General features: G+C 47.2%; 5 protein-coding genes across 7 annotated transcripts; 2 read left to right on the top strand and 3 right to left on the bottom strand.

Moving 5' to 3' along the window:
* Positions 1-144: 144 nt before the first annotated feature.
* LOC117900422 (ATP-binding cassette sub-family A member 17) lies at positions 145-7,105 on the bottom strand. Its single transcript, XM_034810783.1, has 14 exons — positions 6,859-7,105; positions 6,152-6,275; positions 5,892-6,092; positions 5,359-5,829; positions 5,148-5,300; positions 4,904-5,082; positions 4,324-4,841; positions 3,952-4,264; positions 3,744-3,895; positions 3,499-3,685; positions 3,199-3,433; positions 2,492-3,115; positions 1,425-2,430; positions 145-1,364 (listed from the first exon to the last, which is right to left on the bottom strand). The coding sequence occupies exons 1-14, from the start codon at positions 7,039-7,041 to the stop codon at positions 905-907; spliced, it is 4,806 nt and encodes a 1,601-aa protein (XP_034666674.1). The 5' UTR covers positions 7,042-7,105; the 3' UTR covers positions 145-904.
* A 238-nt stretch (positions 7,106-7,343) lies between these two features.
* LOC117902103 (protein FRA10AC1) lies at positions 7,344-8,579 on the top strand. The gene is made up of 2 exons (XM_034813207.1): positions 7,344-7,814; positions 7,871-8,579. The coding sequence occupies exons 1-2, from the start codon at positions 7,377-7,379 to the stop codon at positions 8,204-8,206; spliced, it is 774 nt and encodes a 257-aa protein (XP_034669098.1). The 5' UTR covers positions 7,344-7,376; the 3' UTR covers positions 8,207-8,579.
* On the bottom strand, positions 8,199-10,122 carry LOC117902100 (mitogen-activated protein kinase p38b). The gene has a single exon (XM_034813204.1). It carries the CDS (start codon positions 9,890-9,892, stop codon positions 8,795-8,797), a length of 1,098 nt encoding a protein of 365 aa, XP_034669095.1. The 5' UTR covers positions 9,893-10,122; the 3' UTR covers positions 8,199-8,794.
* A 395-nt stretch (positions 10,123-10,517) lies between these two features.
* Positions 10,518-16,619, top strand: LOC117902102 (glucose-6-phosphate 1-epimerase). 2 transcript variants are annotated; one of them, XM_034813205.1, is made up of 8 exons: positions 10,518-11,101; positions 12,595-12,646; positions 14,698-14,756; positions 14,816-14,972; positions 15,037-15,374; positions 15,432-15,583; positions 15,647-15,727; positions 15,784-16,619. In XM_034813205.1, exons 1-7 carry the CDS (start codon positions 11,014-11,016, stop codon positions 15,719-15,721), a joined length of 921 nt encoding a protein of 306 aa, XP_034669096.1. In that variant the 5' UTR covers positions 10,518-11,013; the 3' UTR covers positions 15,722-15,727; positions 15,784-16,619. The 2 variants fall into 2 exon arrangements, with proteins under 2 accessions (XP_034669096.1, XP_034669097.1); XM_034813206.1 differs by lacking the exon at positions 15,647-15,727 and having other exon boundaries at positions 10,520-11,101; positions 16,095-16,619.
* Positions 16,620-17,151: 532 nt separating this feature from the next.
* On the bottom strand, positions 17,152-19,879 carry LOC117902099 (transmembrane 9 superfamily member 4). 2 transcript variants are annotated; one of them, XM_034813202.1, is made up of 6 exons: positions 19,722-19,878; positions 18,333-19,570; positions 18,041-18,268; positions 17,798-17,981; positions 17,601-17,739; positions 17,288-17,544 (listed from the first exon to the last, which is right to left on the bottom strand). In XM_034813202.1, exons 1-6 carry the CDS (start codon positions 19,725-19,727, stop codon positions 17,444-17,446), a joined length of 1,896 nt encoding a protein of 631 aa, XP_034669093.1. In that variant the 5' UTR covers positions 19,728-19,878; the 3' UTR covers positions 17,288-17,443. The 2 variants fall into 2 exon arrangements, with proteins under 2 accessions (XP_034669094.1, XP_034669093.1); XM_034813203.1 differs by lacking the exons at positions 17,798-17,981; positions 18,041-18,268 and having other exon boundaries at positions 17,152-17,430; positions 17,644-17,649; positions 18,749-19,570; positions 19,722-19,879.
* Between the last annotated feature and the right edge of the window lie 132 nt (positions 19,880-20,011).

Raw genomic sequence — 20,011 nt, 5'->3', positions numbered from 1 at the left:
ATAAGTAAACCCTTAAAGCTATACATTTTCATTAACTAAACTAAAATAATAAATATAACTCTTAGAACTGTTAAACATTTCGAAGTTCAGCGTTGTAGACGATATTTTAATCCATATTGTCTCCAAAATATTCTCAAAAATATCTGTGTAAATAGATGTGCTTTATTTTAGTCGGTTAAAGTTGATATCTTTGATATATGTGTGTGTGTAAGTCTTCAAATTATGATTATACACAAGTTAAGTAGAAAAATCCGACAGATACGACAGCCGCTGAGCCCAATAACTGCCGCCTAAAGGATTAGCCTCTTTTGGTGAGATTCAATAGAGCCGCTCAAGACACATTATGATAATAAAAATCATGAAAAATCGTGTGAGATTTATATGCGAAATATCTACAGGTGTACGTCGATAACGTATGAATGAAGAAAACCAATTTGCGACAGAGCAGCAAGAGGTGGGGTTTTTATACCCGGTACTCGGTGACATGCACAGTCTTAGATCCATCGATCGAATGTATCACTAAGTACCGGATGGTAAATGAAGGATGATGTCTCCCGAAGAGACAGAACAGAAAAGAGGTGAATACAAAGCATCCTTGACCTTTGGAACTTCATTTGAATCCGCTGTGAAACGGGTATCACGGGTATTCAAACTAATTTATACCATTTTTGGTCTCTTTCTGGCTAAACCAGGGCTCGTCACCCACACAATTAACGAGCCGTTTTCCGTTTGTGTGTGAAGACGCACGCAAAACGGAACATTTCACTATATTGGTATTGGTACGAAACCCAATAAATAGGGCCGTGCCGAGCCCTGGGCTTATCAAATGAATCATGATGTCAGGGAAAAGTAAGCGAAGCTTTACCCGACGGCAGTCTTGTGCTCAGTGTCAGTGTGTGCCGCATCACACAAAGTGGGACGCGTCCGGGTTGTGTAGAATGGGTGAGCTGTGCGACGATGATTGTGACGAGGGTGGGGTCTTTGATTGTTTGTCGAATTTGAGAAAAATATCCTCCAGTGTGCACTCATTCAGCGAGTAGTCCGCTACGAGGTGGCCCAATCGATCGGTCAGATGGTCCTCGGTTATCCTAAACACCTTCGACCAATAGACCAAGTTCTCCTGGGTGCTAACAAAGTAGGTAAGGGTACCGGCATGATTCTCCCGCAACTCCAGACCCTCGAACTGCGCCTTCAGTGTGTTTGTGATTGTGTCCACGTTCTCCTCCGTTTCCGTATCTTGTCTCATTTTAAGTTTTATAGTAAAGCCGCTCAGTCTCTTCAAGGCGCAGATGTTGTTCAGGCATTTGAATTTCCCATTGGCCATAATGGCCAGACGATTGCACAGCTCTTCGCACTCGTCCATGCTGTGAAAGCAAAGATTATATTTAATTGGAAATGCTGAAATGCTCAAGCGTTGCCCCCACCTGTGTGAAGTGAGCACCACTGTGCGCTCCTGGCCCTGAAACTCCTTGATGCACTGCCACAGAAAGCGTCTGGAAATGGGATCCACCCCAGTCGTGGGCTCGTCCAGGAGCACCAGTGTCGGGGACCCGATCATGGCCATGGCAGCCAGCAGTTTGCGCTTTGTTCCACCCGAATAATGCCGCACCTGCACCTGCTGGTACTTAGTCAGGTGCATCTTTTCGAGCCAGTATTTCACGTTTTCCTTCACACTACTCGGTCCCTCGCTGGTGCTGCTCAGACCCCGCAGCATTGCCATGTAGTGGAGGCATTGTTCGGCGGTCATGAACTTATTCAGGGCATCGTACTGGGGGCAGTAGCCGAAGCGATGGCGATAGCCCACTTCGTCTTTTCGAATATCGATGCCATCGATTCGTATGCTACCGCCGTCCAGAGCAAGGTTGGCGGCAATCATTTGGAATGTGCTCGTCTTGCCGGCACCATTCACGCCCAAGAGGCCAACGCACTCGCCCCGAGAGGCGGCAAAGCTGATTCCATCAACGACCACTTTCTTGTTGTACCGCTTACGCACTTTGCTCACGATCAGGGGAAACTCCTGCGACGGATGTGCCATCAGCTCCTCCACTCGCCGCTCCTCCTTGGCGCAGTCGTCAAACACCGTTAGTTGGGTGCTTGGACTCGTGCCCGTTGAGCTGCTCTTCTTCAGTGTGACCAGGCACCTGTTCATCCAAATGGCATAGCCAATTCTTTGGCGCAGGTACTTGTGCTCCAAAACGATCGTGAAGAACGAAAAGACCAGCACGCAGACGGCCACGGCATAGACAAAGAAAGTATCCGTTGACAGCAGATGGGGATTGGGTACAGAGCGTCGGTTGGCAATGAAATTCTCATTGATGATGCGCAGCTGGTGGTTCAGATTGAAGTCGGGCAGGAAGCAGAGAAAGGCTATCTTGGTCGCGTGCAGTTTCATGGACTGCGCATTGCTGGAGGTGATCAGAGGAGCAATCGCTGCAAGGGCACACAAATAGTAATCAGATGAGTGGCAAGGCATAAGTAGGGATAATATTACCGGACACAATCAGCATGAGCAGCAGGTAGGTGGATATCGTCGATATGGACTTGAAGTTGTTGGCCAGCGAGTACAGAATGGGCAGGTAGCTACAGCCGTAGAAGAATATGCTCATCACGATGATTCTCAACTCGGAGGTAGAGTAGAGCTCCGACGGCATCAGCCAGTTCTGGAGCACAAACAGCGCCACACAGAGGAGCGCCAGCAGCAGAACGTCAAACGCAAATGTGGACAGCCAGAAGGTGTAGCGCGACATGGTCTGCAGCTGTCGGAAGCCATTGTCGTGCTCTCGGAAGGGCAGCGAAATGAAGTAGAACATGCTGAAGAACAAGCCCACAGACACGATCACCGCATAGTACTCCAATCGCGTTGGACTGATGTCACTGATGAAGCGTCGAATGGGCACATATGTCGTCTCAATGTCCGACTCTGGGCTGACCAACTTCAGCATGCTGGAGTCCAGAAAGTTGATCAACTCCACTGAGCTGTGGCAGCGGTTGCCCGCGTAGAAGATTTCTATCAGTGGAGTTCCCCCAGTGCCACGGCCACCGCCATACATGTCAATGGCGCCCACCACCTGTTCAAGGAATTCCGCCAAGTTGTCGCGTTGCAATTCGAGAAGCTCTGAAAAATAATACAAAATGTAATCGGAATAAAAGAATTAATGTAAGACATTCGTTTGGTGCTTGGAACGGAAGGGAACTCACCATTTTTCACACTGCTTCCGCGTAGCTGCATCGTTTTGGCTGTGAGTCCACTCAGCTCGATTTGCTGCCGCAGCTGCTGCTCAACCTGAGGATGATGGCCCGTCGGATTGTATATATAAACGACACCAGAGCCCATCTGGCTGAGCTTGAGCGGCAGCGCCGCCTCATTCTTAACCACAGACATGGCATGCATCACGAGAATTGCACCAAAGACGCACACAAAGGGAATGGTCAGCTGGCAAAGATAACATAAAGATAAGTAGAGTTACATGGTTAATAATCAAGCTTGCAGCTGTCTACCATTATGACAGCATATTGCCACTTGTTGGTGAGGAATGTCCACTTCTTGTAGAAGACCGCCAGCCACAGCTGCCACATGCTGGGCGGCGTATGCTGGCTGGGCAGCCGCTTGTAGGGCGCGGTCAGTAGAGGCGCATCGTTGCGTGAGCCGTCTGGAGTGTCCACCTGATCCTGCTCGCCGGCACATCTGCACGGACAAAGGTTAATGGATTTCATGTCAAGCGGTAGTCAAACTCTACGCTTACCTTAGAAAAACATCTTCCAGTGTAGTATCCGTCATGGAAATGGTATTTATTTCCAGCTCACCTGTCTTCGACTCCAGCTTGAGCAACATTTCCGAGAAGCGCGCCTTGTGCGCATAAGGCAGGCAAATATCGACAGTGGGTTTCACCACATTCTAATATAAATGAAGATCAGATTAATGCTCAAACTGAATTGTGTGCAAAGTCTTACCAGCACGCGGGCAGTTGGCACGTAATCTTGTATAATTTTCATTATTTCATGCTCGCGGAATGTGAAATCGGTGACTTCCAGCTTTAGGCGATAACCGATGCCCGATCTACGCTTCAGTTCTAGGGGTGAGCCCGTGCTCTGCAGTTTTCCATTGGCCAAGATGCAGATGGTGTCTCCCAGCACCTCGGCTTCCTCCATGTAGTGGGTGGTAACCAGAATGGCCTTCTCCTTGCGCAGATTCAACAGAATGTCCCACAGCTCACGGCGCGACTCGATGTCCAGTCCAGAAGAGGGTTCGTCCAGTATCACAATTCTGAGCAACATAAAATAACACTTTTAGCTCGCTTTTAGCTAGAATTCGATGAGATTTACTTTGTGTTTCCGGCAATGGCAATGCCCAGCGACAAACGCCGCTTCATTCCACCCGACAAGTTCTGCCCGTACTCGTCGCGCTTGTCTTTGAGGCCCAGTTTCTTGAGCTTGTTATCGGCCCAAAGACGCGCTTCCGAGCGGCGTGAGCCGCGCAGCTGGGCAAAGAACTCCAAATGCTGATAGCACGTCATGTAGCTCATGAAAACACTGTGCTGCGGACAGAAGCCAATCAGATGGCGATACGAGGCCACATCGCGCTCGCTGCATACAACAATCTTGCCGGAATCCTTCGGAATCAGACCCATAATCATGTTCATCATCGTCGTCTTGCCGGCTCCATTGTGGCCGAGTAGAACCGTAATCTCCTTGTTGTTGATCGTCATGTTTAGATTGTCCGAAATAAGCGTTTCGCGTTGACTTGTCTGGAACTTCTTGCACAGTTCCGAGATGATGATGGCATGGGTGCCGCGCGGTGCAGTTGTGTACTCGTTGCGTTGTCGCTTCTTGTACGTATTGGGCTGGAGGTGAGGGAAAGCTGTTAGTATTTTGAGGGATAAGCCATGCCAGTGGCTACACTCACATCCAGGAAGAACAGAAAAGGTCGCTTGAGTCCACCAGGACCGGGAAAAACACAGGCCATGTAGTTGTAGAGCAGAGCGTAGAGTAGCGATTGAGCAATGAGTGTACAGTAGATCCAGAACATACGACTGGAGCCGTCTTTGATCTCCCTGAAGAGGTCCGCTCCCCCAAAGTGGCGATCTAAGAAGGAAACAAAAGAGCGTAGGGTAAGGCAAGGCCAAGTTACTGCTGGTGGAGATGCTCACGTTTGTTGGAGAATGTCTGGAACACATCCAAGCCCTCGAGGAAGACATTGGTGCTGAACAGGAAAAAGGCAAAAGAGGTGACCCAACTGCGAACAAAGCTGAACACAAAGGGAATGATCAGCATGACCAGGCCGCCAATTTTTGCATAGAAAACTGCAAAAGGAAAAGAAATAAGCAGAAGGATGAAGATTAATCTGTGGACAATTCTTACCTGAGTGAAAGCAAACAGAGATTAAGTACGCATATGACATGGTGGCCAATACATAGAGCAGATACAAGACAGCGATGTAAACGAAGCCAATCAGGCCCAGGGCTTTGTAGAAGTAGGCGGCGGTGAGAACAAATAGCAACAGCGCTGCATAGCAGACAAAGCGAATGAGAAAGAAGGTGAGGCCGTTCAGGAAACTCATGGGAGTGACCAGATTCAGAAACTCCTTGAGCCCGTTCTGTTTCTCCTCCACAAAGGCGACAACAAAGGTGCTCAGCAGAACGACATTGAAGAGAATAGCACACAGTGAGCCAAAGTATGTCAGACGATGGCTATCCATGCTGCTAACCTCCAGGTTGGGCATGGAACTAAGCAGGAGCTCATAATTGGGGTCCAGCTCCTGATACTTCATATACTGGCGATCCAGTATGTGCTGCAGCGTCAGAAATCCTGCCCGTATGTAGTCGTCATCATCTGAAAGTGGACAAAGGGAGAGTTCGTTTAATCATCTAAAGAAAGAAGAACAACGAACGCACCTATTTGATGATTGACCTCTTCGTCGTTTACGTATCGTTTCTTGGGCGAAATGCGCACTTCATTGGAGCTCAGACTATATTTGAATGTGCCACCAGAGCCACGGTTGGGCAGTTGAATAAAGTTGATGGCAAAGCAGTTGCCCAAGCAGTTCTGCTCCATGTCCAGCTGCATATCGTAGCTGCTGTTGTAGATGCGAAAACCTGCAGGGAAAAGTTGAATAACTTCGGGTGTTGATCACGGGGAATGTCAGAAAACGTACGCTCTGCGGGAATTTCCAGCTCCTGCCGCACCATGTCCATAATATCATCGACATTATTACTGCTGGGTGCAAAATACACAAAGTCAAAGTCGTTTGCGGGGAAGTACAGTTGTTTAAGAGTAACCTAAAAAAAATAAATATAGCGATTACAGTCATAATTCTCTCTATCACATTATATCCTCGACTCACTCCCTTCCTCTTCTTAAATCTCTTATACTAGCCTACCTCTCCCGTAGTTAATTTAATTTTTGACTTTGATAATTTTGCTTGCTTAGCTATAGTTGCTCTAGTTTAGTTGTGTTTAGTTCTAATTTTCCTCGAATATTAGCCTAACATCTATCTTTCCTGCATGCTCGCGACCGGTTCGGTTAATCGCGCCGCGCGTCATGCGGCAGCGCCCCTCGGTCGGTTGGGCGGGAGCACTAACCAAATAGTATAATTATACTATTATTATACAATTATACTATTTGGTTAGTGGCGGGAGGAGGGCTGCGTTCTGCTGGGTTCCGCGCGTAACAGGCTTTGGCTTGGTGTCGCATGGGCCACTTGATGGTGCAGTCATTGCATATCAACGTCCAGACAAAAAGTCACACAATAAACAATACACACAATACAGTCACACGACCAGATAACAGAGGCCCACTCCCTGCGAGCCCATATGTATGTATGTATGTATGTACATATGTTATTTCTTATCTATTACTCACATAGTCTTTTGGCTCGAAGTCTTCCAAATTGTGTCTCATTGGCTTTACCGACCAGTGTAAGTAACCACAGAGCACCGCCGCTGACCCTATGAAGATGGACAATAAAGGCACCAAATTGAATCGCAAATATAGAAAGTTTTTGCGCAGAAACACAAAGAACAAGGGGCTGCAACTGCAAGCCATTGTTGTTTTACTTTCCCCCAGTTTATAAATGTTTTCAGTGTTTTCACATGGGCGTCAACTTTAAACTAGGGTTGTCAAAAATAATAAGAATAAAAGATGCTATAAACATATGCAAGGGTCTGATTTCTATATGGCAACTATGTATTTCTGCATCGCGGAATCGAATTTCAGCAAATACATACAAGCAAATATATATCAAAATATTAATTTAAAATAAAAAAAAATATCATTGATATGATATTTGTAAAATATTTGACAACTCTACTTTAAACCTATCGTTATCGATTCATCGATAGGGTCGGTCATCGCGGTCAGTCAGTAAATGAAAAACAACAATGAGCTCACAGCTATTTCCCATAAATTTAAATAAATTAACTGACAAAGAACGCCACAACTACATTTTAAACCACTATGTCCTCAACACCGCCGCCGAGAGCGAGTCGCGTAAGCACAAGCGCGACATCGATGTCATCCGGGAGAACCACCGCTTTCTGTGGGAGGACGATGAAGTTGACTGTGGATCGCTGAGCTGGGAGCAGCGCCTGGCGCTGCGCTACTACAAGAAACTCTTCAAGGAATACTGCATTGCGGACCTGAGTCGCTACAAGGATAACAAGATAGCCCTCCGCTGGCGGACCGAGCAAGAAGTTGTGGCCGGAACAGGTCAATTTCAATGCGGGAGTCGCCACTGTGTGGAGCGGACAGATCTGCGCAGCTGGGAGGTTAACTTCAAGTACATGGAGCATGGCGTGCCAATGAATGCGCTCGTTAAGGTAGGATCTAATATGTGAGATATCTCTGGAAGTATATAATTTATGCACTCCTATAGGTGCGACTTTGTCCCACGCACACGGAGCAACTCAACTACCGCACCAAGAAGAACGAGCACAAAAAGCAGAAACGTAGGGAGAAAGATGAGCGCAGAGCTGTGAGAAGAAACAAGCGGCGTAAATTGGATGATACGGCCGAGGATGACCCGGAGAAGGAAGATAATGAAGAGGAAGAACCTAAGGTGCCAGAAGCCGAACAAGAAAGAACGAAGATTCAAGGCGAGGAAGACAACACCACCGCGGAAGACGAAATCTGGCTGAAACAGCCCGATGTCCTCGTGGAACCCTCCAGGGAGCAAGAATTCGAAAGCTATCTGGAAGATCTTCTAATGTAAAATACATAGCACGTTTATTTTGGATTCAACGTAGACAATAGTGATCTTTTTAAAGTTACTGGCCGCGAGATGCGCTCGCTTAGGGACTAAGATGTACCATGCATCCATTTACATACATCTTATTGTGTATTTTCTGGCATGCACACTCACATTTACATTTACAAGACTATTCACAATTATTTGTTAAAACCAACACCAAAAAGTTGAACTGGACAGTAAGGCTGTGACTCTAACTCTGCTTTCTTTTTTTATGTTTTTACAATATTTGTGTATTTTGTGTACCTAGAGTTTCAATCGCAATCTCTTTATTGATCGAGTGCAAGTCGAGGATAGTCGCTACAGGTTCGAAATACATTCTCATTCATTCGTTTCATTTGTTCGATTTGTTTCGTTTTTCTTTTGTTTCTACGCAACGCTCGACGGTAATTCTAAATATAAACTCAAGAAGCAACACTTTAAACGCTCTAAGGTAAATATCCTTGACTGTTTACATTCGATGAATACAAAAATCACGATTGAGAGCATCCGCTTGAACTAGGTGTTACGACTGATCTAAAATTATAGCATCTCGTTCAATGGATTTTTGATTTATGGATCCTTCGGAAGGAGTTCGGCGAAGGCCTGAGTGGGCCTGAAGGCTTGCACCTCGGTGAACACCATTTCCCTCCACTTCTCCACGGGCAGCTCGTTCTCCTCGAAGCTCTGGTCGTACAAGGCCGCTGTCTGCTCGTCGGTGGGGTCATGGTACTTCTCCATATACGGATGGGCCAGCGCCTGCTCGGCTGTGATGCGCTGATCAGCATCTAGCTCGAGCATCTTCTCCAGCAGGTCGATTGCCAGCGGATTGGCACCACGGAAGATGTCTCGGAAGTTCCGTCGCGGCATCACTGGCAGCGAGCGTATGTAGTTTCTGGCACTCTCCGATGAGATGCGGCTCATGAACTCTTCCGCCGGTGTGCCAAGCACCTCCATGATCAGGTTCAGCTGATGAATGTGATCGGTGCCGGGAAAGAGGGTGCGTCCGGTCAAGAGCTCGGCCATGATGCAGCCCACAGACCAAATGTCCACCGTCTTGTTGTAGTGCATCCAGTTGAGCATGATTTCCGGTGCCCGGTACCATCTCGTGGCCACATAGCCAGTCATCTCGCTTTCTGCGGGTCGTGCCAGGCCAAAATCCAAGATGCGCAGCTCGCAATCCTCGTTCACCGCGATATTTGAAGGTTTAAGATCGCGATGGATCACCCCAGCACTGTGGATATACTTCAAGCCTCTAAGGATCTGGTATATCAGGAACTGAACGTGATCGTCGGACAACTTCTGCGTGCGGATAATGTTGTTAAGGTCCGCGTCCATCAGATGCGTCACCATGTACACCTGTTGGAACTGGTCCAGCGAGTCGGCGGGCTGTCCGGGATGGAAGACATCCAGGAGACCGATCACATTCTCGTGCTCCATGTGCTTAAGTAGACGTAGCTCACGGTACGTCCGCTTTGCGTGCACCGCAGACTGAAAGGGCCGTGCCAGTTTCTTTATCGCTACCTTTGTGCTGGTTCCCCGGACAACAGCTTTGCACACCTGTCCGTAGGCGCCCTGCCCGACAGGCTGGAGACTCTGGTATGTCTCCGGTATCTCCCACTCCGTGCGATTTATGTCCAGCTTGTAAAACTTGGGCATTTTTCGTGACATTTTGCTGGATTTGTTGCTTTTACTGTATTTATTTTAACCCGTTTTTTCGACCGATTCTTTTTTAGTAGTTCCTCTTCTTCTTCGTTTGTAATGTTATCTTATGTTCGGTTCACACTGCTCTGCCTCAACATTGCTGCGAATGAGTAATCAGTAGGAATAAGGGATGTTAGTGCGCTTCCCAAATATATAAACTCGCTTATAAAAAATGCGTATACCGCATAAATATTAGTTAAAATAAAGCTCAATGCACAATTAACACTTGCGTTTACAATATTCTACAAAAAAATATATAAATAGTTGCACATTTTTCTACGTAAGCTATCGATATACAATCAGCTGTTGCTCATTTTGGCGTTTATGTGCTCCTTACGGGTTGACAATAAGTACAGTGAGTACTGGCACAAAAAGTACACAAACTTCTCTGTGGCTCAATTCCTTTTATCAGAATGACAAACATACACTGATAAGATAAGATCATTTACGATAATTGAGTTTCTTGAAATATTTTGTAACGGAAAGAGCTTCGATTTTTTAATTTCAAATGGGAATGGTCTCTGCGCGTGTCATTTCGACGTGGTTCGGTTCGCGCCATTCGACCATCCGACGAAGAATATGTGCTCCACTGGAACCGGTATTAGTTTCAATCGGGAAACTGTCTCCGCCACATCGCAAGCTCGGACAGAGCCGCTCCGCGTCGCAAAGTTTTTTGCACGAGTTTTTTTCACGTATATTTGTTCATTGACAAAAACTCAAGCTGCGCTCCGTACACGCCTGTGAGCCTGTGTGTGTGTGTGTTGTGTTGTGTGGCGCGCGCTTGTGTAGCCGTGCGACTATTCCTGAGAGTGTGAGTGCGAGTGCGAGTGCGAGCGCTGGGTTGGCTTTGTGTGCAGAATAATTTTTGCAAACATTATGTAAATGCGCAAATTAAAGTTCAATCGACACTCAGCTCAGCAATCCGGTCGAAAGGCCATTTCAAATTCGAATCGAGATTACCTGGCGTTACATGCCCGAAAGTTACAGTTATCAACAAATAAACACAACCCAGAAAAGGGACAACAGTTACACCCGACAGAGGGCGCAGTCAAGGCTCCAGAAAAAAACCGTTAGTACACAAAACAAATATGGCCACGACAGCGGCCGCCATGGCTGCCACCAGCGTCGTCGTTTTGGATCGTGGCAATAATACGACCTGCACCATCAACTTGCATGGTAAGCGCTACGAGAGGGGACGGGAGGGCCAAAAAGCACAATTAATCATAATTAACCAAAAACACACACAACAACAAAAAGCCACAACTGGAAAGAACAACAATCAGCGCCGATTCTGCAATATCTGTTTGACGCCTCGCCAGAGTCGTTGGCGTTATTTTTAGCGCATGATTAGCCAAAAACAGCCAGAACAGAACACTTTATAGACTTTCGTTTTATGGGGAGTTCCAGAGTTAAAACCCGTTTCGCCGCCCCCATTGACGTAGCCATTCGTATTGCCCATCGGAGGCGACCTCTAGAGGTTATCAGTTTGTACTAAAAACAACCTTGTCGATGTGCTGCACTCTTCAGAGAGCTTTCAATTAGATTTCCTGTGGCCTATCTTATCGGCCAAGATCCCCCTTCGATAAGCACTAAGAGCCGTTGGGGGTAACGGGTTGGGGTAGCAGTTGCTCCCAGACGATGGGATCAGCTTCAGACTCAGCGCCGGCTTTGGCAGCGGCTCCTACTCGCAGAAAATTTCGATTAGGCGTTATATATATGTATGTACATATGTATTTATATTCCTCTATATAGCACACATATTACACATATTAATGTAGGTGTGTGTATGTCTCTCTATGCGAGTGTGTGCACCTATGCTTGTATGCGTGTACCCAGCGTACTTTCAACAATTACGACTGGCTCTGTCTGGCCTACCCACGTCGGGTTCGTCGTCGTCGTCGTCGTAGTTTGAGCAACAGACAGAGACACAGCACAGTTGGCACCAACAGCGGAACCTAGCGACGGTACTGCCCATGAACGATCCGTTGTCAACAAGTTTTTGAGTGCGCTTTGGCCAAACTCCACTTGTTCGTTTCCTTCATCTGGGAATCCGAATCGCCGAACAGTCGAAGCTCTGGCTCCGGCTCAACAAATCTCATCAAGCATTGTGGCCAGCCCGAAGAGAGATTTTTGGGAACAGCCAAAACAGCGCCAACAGCGCCAACAGTGCCAGCAGCGACGCCCACGCACCCATCAAGTGTGCACCCACCAATTGGCCGTAGGCCACATCCACATCCCCATCCATCCTACAGAGCCAGAGCCAGAGCCAAAGCGATGCCAAGCAAGATTTAACTGTACCATAAGCGTATGCCTCTGCGGCTGTCTCAACTGGCTCGCTCGTCTCCAGTCAGTCTCAGTCAGTTTCAGTCTCAGCCAGTTTAGTTGCAGGCCAGTTACGAGTACTTCGGGGCTGTATGTGTCTGTGTCTGGGTCTGGGTATGTGGGTTAGAAGTGTGTGCGTCATGTACTTGGGCCACTGTCGATGGCTGTAGTTGCTGTAGTTTTATAGTTGATCAAACTTTGAGTCAAACCATTCATTGATATGCCGTCGCCGACTTCTCAGATCAGTCGACTAACTCTCATTCTGCCTTCATCAGAGTTTTGCTTACATTTATCCCAGATTCAAAAATATTTAACAAACATTTCCCCATTCTGAATCTCCTTTGCAGGTGCCACAGTTGTCTCCTGGCGAGTGAACAACCAGGAGCAGTTGTTCGTTAGGTAAGTAGAACTAAAGAGAATATAACTGAGAGGGAATGAAGTTCTTTGATGGCACCATAGAAGCCTCGTTCGCACTCTTTAAGCACTCGCATTGCTCATCCGCCCGAGCAGCCCCGACTTTAAGCTCGAACTTACGCAAGCCCACGGTATGCGCTGGTCATGCAACCAAAAAAGTGATTTGCAAAGTTTCCAACACACAACGCACCGCACCGAGCGAGGGGGGAGCAGGCAGAAAGGCACAACTGGCCACAAAGGACGTGAACCGACTAAGGGGAGGGGGCGCAGCCTTAGCCATTCTGTTTGGCGGCAAAATGTTTTGTATGACACCCAACAAAAAACATGTCGGGACCGAGCGACGGCCCCAAACGTCGAATCAACGAACCGAACCGAACCAAACCGAACCAAAACAGAAAGGGAACGGATAGGGATAGGGAATATGCACTGCAGTGCCGCGCTTGCATTCAAACACTGGACAGCAGCGACGAAAAGTTGCACTGCCTCTCCTCTTCCTCCTCTCTCCGCCTGCTCATCCATTATGGGACCTCTTTTTTCGCACTGTTGCTGCTGCTGCTGCCTACTGGTGTTCTGTATGCTCTCTTCGCTCCTCACCTCTCTCCTACTTCACTCCTTCTCGGCCACGCTGTGGCAAAACAATGTGCTAGTTTTTATGAATGGAGTTTTTGGCGCGGCAGAGCTAGATCGATAAATCCCCACTGCAGCTCTGCTCCCGTCTGTTTTTGTTCTGCTCTCTCCACTCTCTTGCACATTTGCCGGCACAGTGGAGCAAACGCGTCAACTTCCATTCTCAATTATCGTTTTCTTGAGCCCACTTTCGTACGTTGTTGTGCTTTTTGTTGCTCACACGCACACACACAGCTGCTAGTCCCACATGCACACACACACACACACTGACTATTCGCTCCCGCTCACTCCTTTCGCCAAGGTGGGTGCGGGGCGTCGTCTGCTCTGCCGCTACTTTTCGACTGTTTTTGTGGCTGGCTCTCAGTGGCATTTGGAAACCCACTAAAAACTCCCGACGTTTGGGGGCCATGGCAATGAGAGGATGAAGCTGTAAACTAAATGAATTACAATAGTTGTGCAGAGAACATTTAAATACATTCTACGATTTCAAATAACAAAAGGAAAAGCAAAACATGCCAAAAAGAAACTTCTAAAATATGAGAATAATACCTACCCTCTCCATACAGTGTTGAACAAATGTATTTGCAGCTTAAGCAGCCGACTTGTACTGGAGTTATTTTGACAATGTCACACTCTAGAGATTATTAATATTATTACTAATAGTTTAATAATAAAAGTGCACCACACAAACAGATTTAACTTGGAAATAGCGAGTTGTAGGCGGTATTTCGAAGCTGGTATTGTCTAGGTATTCCTTGACAAAAATGAAATACCAGCTTCAAGTGGGATTGAAACAATATGGAAAAGCGAAACTGTTGAGTTTATCTCCTCCGCGAGAATGTAATATACATAAAGAAATACATACATATAAATATTCTTCTTAACCGAATTATTTCATCACTCACTGTGCATGCATCGAAATCGGAAGATCCCCCAAACACTCCTCTCCCTGCACCAAATCCCCAACCCAAGACACGAATATTAATGACAATTGCCATGTCAAATGCGTTCCACAACTGAAGGAGCAGCGCACAAATGATGCACAGAAGCAGCAGCAGCAGCAGCAGCAGCGGAGCTGAACTGAACTGCTTGATGGATGCGCCGGCAAATTAGCTGGGAAGAAAGGCAAAGCAGGTCCCAGGTTCGACTCCGGGCAACGTCGTCGCCAGCATCAGCAGCCAGGGGAAAAACAAGAAGCAAAACAAAAAACCAACAAAAAAACGTAAAAAAAAGGGGCAAGGAGCATTTTGCCAGACACTTTTTTCTGCTAATAGCATTTCTGAATGTCTGGGCCCGGGGACGGACGGGCGATGCGATGTCTGCTAACGTTTTTATGGCTGAAATATTTTCGAGTAGCTCTTACCGAATTAATCGACTCTTTCTTCTCCCCGTCCGTCTTTTCCCTGCAGCAAGCTGGCCTCATTTGATGGCAAGAAGGCGATACGTGGCGGGATTCCCTTTGTCTTTCGTAAGTTTGAAAGGTGACAGGAGGAGCTGTTCCTAAAGCGTTTCCCTCTGATCTTGCAGCTCAGTTTGGTCCTTGGTCGTTTGGGCCGCAGCATGGATTCGCCAGGATCACGCGGTGGCATCTGGAGCGGGCGCCGGATAGGCTGCACAACGGCGACGTCGAGGCCATATTCTCGCTGATGGACAACGAGTTCACGCGCTCCATTTGGAACTACCAGTAGGTGGACGCTACAACCAAAAGATTTCTTGTATGAACTGAACATGTTCCCCTGTTAACGCAGATTTCGCATCACCTACCGCCTCATTCTGCGCGAAAAGGAGCTTCACTTTCACATTGGCGTCTACAATCCAAGCAAGGAGCTGAGCTTCTCCTTCAACATGCTGCTGCACACTTATCTGAAGGTGCCCGACGTGCGCCGCTGCCAGATCACGGGCCTGCACGGCTGCCACTTCATCGATAAGACGCGGGAGAACGCTCTGTACCAGGAGGGGCGCGAGGTGGTAACCGTAAACGAGTGGACAGATCGTATTTACCAGCACACACCGCAGGAGCACGTCATCACCAACGTCGTCTCCGGCCGCAAGATGAGACTGCACAAGTACAATTTCCCCGACACGGGTGAGTCGATAAAACGGGCAGAATATTCATGTATATTTAATGACCTTTCGTCTTCAGTCATCTGGAATCCCTGGATCGATCGTTCGCGAGAGATGAGCGACTTTGGCGATGATGAGTTCCCCAACATGCTATGCGTGGAGGCGGGCAATGTGACTTCGCCCGTGATCCTGCTGCCGGGCACAGCTTTCGAGGCCAGCCAGATCCTACAGGTAGGAACAATCGGTGACAATCTGAGTTAATCTGAACCTAAATCCCTATTCCTAACGTCACAGCAATTCAAGTGTCCCTATGTTATAGCAATTAATGCACCCAAGAAATCAAGAAAGAAGTCCCAGTCCCGCTTATAGACTCCCGCTTTACCTTATGACACTCTAAAATTTCTCTTGCACTAGTTCGCAGCTATTTACCAGCTTTAGGCTGTACACGAGCGTGGGACTGGTACTTGGTTCCTAGTTTCTGTTTATTTTCGGTTGCTGTCTGAGCCTTGGGCTGTAGCTTGATAAATCGCTCAAAAAAGATCGAAGAGGGCTTATTTACACAGGACTCTGTCAGAACTTCATTCCTCAGTCGCTCCGTGTTCAGCTCGTCGGTTAGCTTGACGCTCAATTTGGCCAGTTTCTAGTACTTATTCCCCCAACAAGCAACGAGGACTAGCCAATTTCGCTGTAGCGATTAAATAAAAAACAAACAAAAACTAAATTATTTACTTTGCTTGCACAGATCATCATCGAGGGGAATGTCAGTCGCAAAACCAAAAGGAATCGCTAGCGTTTAAAGAATCGGAACCCCATGAGGTAAACCGATTCGCAAAAAACTTAAAGCGCACTTTTCAAGGAAGTTCACACCTCCCCAACACAAAGGAGGAGTGCCCAGAAAGAACAGAGAGGCAACGGGAGAGATAGAAAACAGTTTCGGTTGTTCTCGCATGGAATTTAGAATCTAACCTTTATTATTAAGTAAACGTAAATCCTTCTCTAGCAATAGCAATGTGTGTTGTGCAAAGAAATCAAAGGGAAAAGTAATTCCTAACCTACTCGTAGTTTTCCATCCTAAGTTCGTGCCTAACTGAATGCCGAAACCGCAAGCAGTGCTCTCCTTGGGCTAGAAGTAACTGTCGCCTTATGTGTGCTTTCAAAGAGTCAAAAAATATCATATGGCAGCACGGCAACGGTTGAACCATCTTTTATGCAAGTCCTTCCAGTCTTGCACGATTATTTGGCATTACGGATAGTTCGGTTTCATAAAGTCATAAGAACGAACAGCAAAAAGTTTGTGGCCTAAAGATGGAGAAGGCATGGTCTTCCCGCTCTCCGAAATCCCCACTAAATAGGAACTTGCATTAACTAAAGTTAAACTAATATGTCAGCTCCCATGGGCTGAACTTGTATACGGTTAAAATATCTAGATAACGAACTTATATTTTTTAAGGTTAATCAATGTAAAATACTAATAGCAATTATCTATGCCAATTTATAAAATAAACGATCCATAAATATAAATTTTGCTGTGCAGCTAACTGCAACCGAAGCCTGGAATTGAGATCGATGGAGCTGGATGCACAGTGCACTCTCACAACATCAGGGGTGGCTAGATTTAACACTAATTCATTCAGATTGTCATTCAAATCGCTGGAAAATATCTCTCTGCGTCCGCAGCACACCCAAAGGAAGTTTCTAGAGTTAAGCTTAGTTTATTTGATTTAGTTTTTTGTTTATATCGTTTCGTTTCCTTTTGCTTAGATTAGATTCTTTACATAAATGTATAAATTAGGCATTTCTAGAACGTCTCCTAAGCGCAATGCTCTCGCGAATTGAGCCACCTCCCTGCGGGGGGAGACATACTTAGCAACGTGTCATCTCAGTAGTTCCTCAGGCTACTCAATGGGTTTCGTATGTGGTTCCTTCTGGAAAGGGTAAACGTTTGCACACTTTACATGGTAGTGGAGTTTCGGGGGCAGCTGTTGAGGGGACGACACTTGTACAAGTTTCTCTATAAATATGTTTATGATCGAATGGTATTGCGGGCATAGTTTGGTGCACAGCGTTGTGAGAGGGGGGTGAACATCCTTTTTAGTCAATCTTTACAGCCCCATAAATCCTCAGGATGAAAACATAGGCAGCAAAGAAACCAATCGAGCCGGTCAGCAACCAGAAGGTGAGCACCATGAGACCTAATGGAAAAGGATTTCATTACGAACGTTTTGAAGGTAGAGACTTTTGCACTTACCTGTGTAGCCCAAGTAGAGTAGCGTGGGTATAAACTCTGTAATCTCCAGCTTTGTGAAGAAGTAGAATATGCTGTAGAACAGCACATAAACGGCCGAGCCGCCGGATACAATGAAGCTGCGCCACCACCAGCGATAGTCCTGCACAAACATAAATCAATTAAGCAGTTGAACAGTCAATAATTAAACCAAATCCTACCTCGCCACACAGCTGGAAATAAGTCATGACTATGGAGATCTGGGCGCAGCTAACAACTAGAATGCAAAACACCAGAAACAGAAAGCCAAACAGATAGTAGAACTGATTCTGCCAGATGGCCGTGAAAACAAAGAAGAGCTCAATGAAGACAGCTCCAAAGGGTAGTATCCCAGCCATTAGAGTGCTGCAAAAGCAGAACATTAGTCAGAGCAGTGCAAAGATTCGAATGATACCAAAACTCACCTCAGGATTGCATTCATGTACCAGTGCTGAGCGGGCACTTGCCGAGGTATCATGTTGGTGCGCACTGGATGCTGGTACGGCTGCTTGCGGTAGCCAAAGTAAAAGCCGAGATAGACCAGCGGCACGGAAATGCCAAACCAAAGCAACAGCAGCGAGATCATAGTGGTGAAGGGCACAGCGCCGCTTGAGGATTTGTCCCAAATGAAGAAATTCAAGAAGAAACCGGTGCTGCAAAGATAAATAAATGTTGTATGATGGGGGGAAAATATGCATTCCATGGTTAAAAACTCACCCAAAGACAATGCCCGGGTAGAGGGTGGCTGTGAGGAAAGCTGCTCGCTTCCATTCGCGACCCTTCATCGTCTTGTAGAGCCGTGCCGCATAGAAGCCGGCAATGGTGCCCATGAAGACGTACATAAAGATGCCGGAGGTCATTAGAGCGCCGCGTGAGGAGGGCGAGAGCATGCCCAGCATGGCAAAGAATATGGTAATCAAAGCCATGAAGAATATTTGAATGCCGCTACCAATGATGGCGGAGAACAGACGGGTGTTCTTGGGCGGACGGAACACGTCGCCATGCACCAGCTTCCAGCCAGTCTCCTCCAGGGTATCCTCGATGTTGTCGTCCGTGTTGTAGCGGGCGATGTCACGGCGCAGGGTGCGGATCATGATCATGGTGAGAATGCCGGAGAGGAAGAAGACCACAACGAGAGAGTTGATGATGCTGAACCAATGGATCTGGACGTCGCGCATGCCCAGATATATGTCCCAGCGGGAGGCCCAGCTGACCTTCGACTCCTTCCATTCAACGGAGTACGTAAAGTAGAGCTGCGTCTCGCCCGTTGGATTCACCAGCTGCGGCCGTGCGCTGTCTGGGAAGTTGCAAGTTTCGCCGTGGAACTTGAGCTCCTTGTGATTGACGGAAACCGTCTCCACCTCGAAGCCGACAACGCGATACTTGCCCTTCGAGTGCATGTGGTACGACAGAATGAACTTGAGGTGGTTGTTGATGTAAATGTTCTCGCCATCCACCTGGCCCAGTCGATAGCCATGCTCGTAGGTCACCTCGGACGGATTGTTCGCGTTGACAATTCTGGTGGCCACCGGCAGGTTGTCCACCAGCAGATGGACAAAGTACTCGTGCTGGATACGCTCCGCCACCAGGGCCGAGTCCTCTTTGCTCCAGTTAAGCGGTCTGTCCTTCTGATTGCACAACAGTCGGCAGTTGATCTGCTGGTTCATCCTCAGTTCGTAGGGAGTATTCACGATGCGATCTCCCCGCAGCACCTCTCCAAGGTTCTCCGACTTGAAGATGAATGTGCCATTTTTCGGATTGCAAAACCTCAACGAGTAGTACTGATAAGGCAGCTGGGTGCGACTGCTGGTCATTTTCACAGCCTTAACATCGATTTTTTGATCCTGGACAAACTCAACCGGCGCCACGCCGGGCACATAGAAGCAGTCCACCACGCCATACCCAAGGATCGCCAGAACGAACAGCAGCCACCATGGCCTAGCCACGGCCACGTACTGCAAACGAAAACAAAATTTATTACAATTTCTTTATTCCTATTTGTTCTGGTTGCGTGTCCCTTTGCCTACGTCGCAGCCCGTCGTTGGCAGGGCATTACATTGGCCGGCAGGGGGTACACGTTTCAGAGAGGAACGGTGAAGCACTCACCTGCATGGTTGGTGGTTGACTGCGGTTTAATTTACCAGCAAAATTATCACTAAAAGATTTGTGAATCAAATGTCTAATCTAATATATTTTGTATATTTTTTGTCTCCTTCGCTGCTGCCAAATCTTTAGTGTTGCACAGTTCCCACTGAGACAGTGTTGGTCATCTAATGAAATAACCCAGCAAACCAAACGCACGCCTCGCATTTGGAAACGAAAAATAGGGAAATATGATATCTGAGATGTATATATATGATATTTGTAATCAAGGGCATGTATACGAAAATATCCAG

This window comes from Drosophila subobscura, chromosome U (genome assembly GCF_008121235.1).
Source record: "Drosophila subobscura isolate 14011-0131.10 chromosome U, UCBerk_Dsub_1.0, whole genome shotgun sequence".
Taxonomy (NCBI): Eukaryota; Metazoa; Arthropoda; class Insecta; order Diptera; family Drosophilidae; genus Drosophila; species Drosophila subobscura.
This window is presented reverse-complemented; position numbering and strand designations above follow the sequence as displayed.

Bases quoted from the DNA above. Each gene is read 5' to 3' on its own strand.
- LOC117900422 (XM_034810783.1), bottom strand. From the start codon at position 7,041: ATGGCTTGCAGTTGCAGCCCCTTGTTCTTTGTGTTTCTGCGCAAAAAC. The intron at 4,842-4,903 runs GTGAGTGTAGCC...CCTCACCTCCAG, and splicing joins CTTTTCTGTTCTTCCTGGAT to CCCAATACGTACAAGAAGCG. The intron at 3,896-3,951 runs GTAAGACTTTGC...CATTTATATTAG, and splicing joins TGCCAACTGCCCGCGTGCTG to AATGTGGTGAAACCCACTGT.
- LOC117902103 (XM_034813207.1), top strand. From the start codon at position 7,377: ATGAGCTCACAGCTATTTCCCATAAATTTAAATAAATTAACTGACAAA. The intron at 7,815-7,870 runs GTAGGATCTAAT...GCACTCCTATAG, and splicing joins CAATGAATGCGCTCGTTAAG to GTGCGACTTTGTCCCACGCA.
- LOC117902100 (XM_034813204.1), bottom strand. From the start codon at position 9,892: ATGTCACGAAAAATGCCCAAGTTTTACAAGCTGGACATAAATCGCACG.
- LOC117902102 (XM_034813205.1), top strand. From the start codon at position 11,014: ATGGCCACGACAGCGGCCGCCATGGCTGCCACCAGCGTCGTCGTTTTG. The intron at 12,647-14,697 runs GTAAGTAGAACT...TTTTCCCTGCAG, and splicing joins CAGGAGCAGTTGTTCGTTAG to CAAGCTGGCCTCATTTGATG. The intron at 15,584-15,646 runs GTAGGAACAATC...CTAACGTCACAG, and splicing joins AGGCCAGCCAGATCCTACAG to CAATTCAAGTGTCCCTATGT.
- LOC117902099 (XM_034813202.1), bottom strand. The intron at 18,269-18,332 runs GTGAGTTTTTAA...TTATCTTTGCAG, and splicing joins TACCCGGGCATTGTCTTTGG to CACCGGTTTCTTCTTGAATT. The intron at 17,740-17,797 runs GTAGGATTTGGT...ATGTTTGTGCAG, and splicing joins ATTTCCAGCTGTGTGGCGAG to GACTATCGCTGGTGGTGGCG.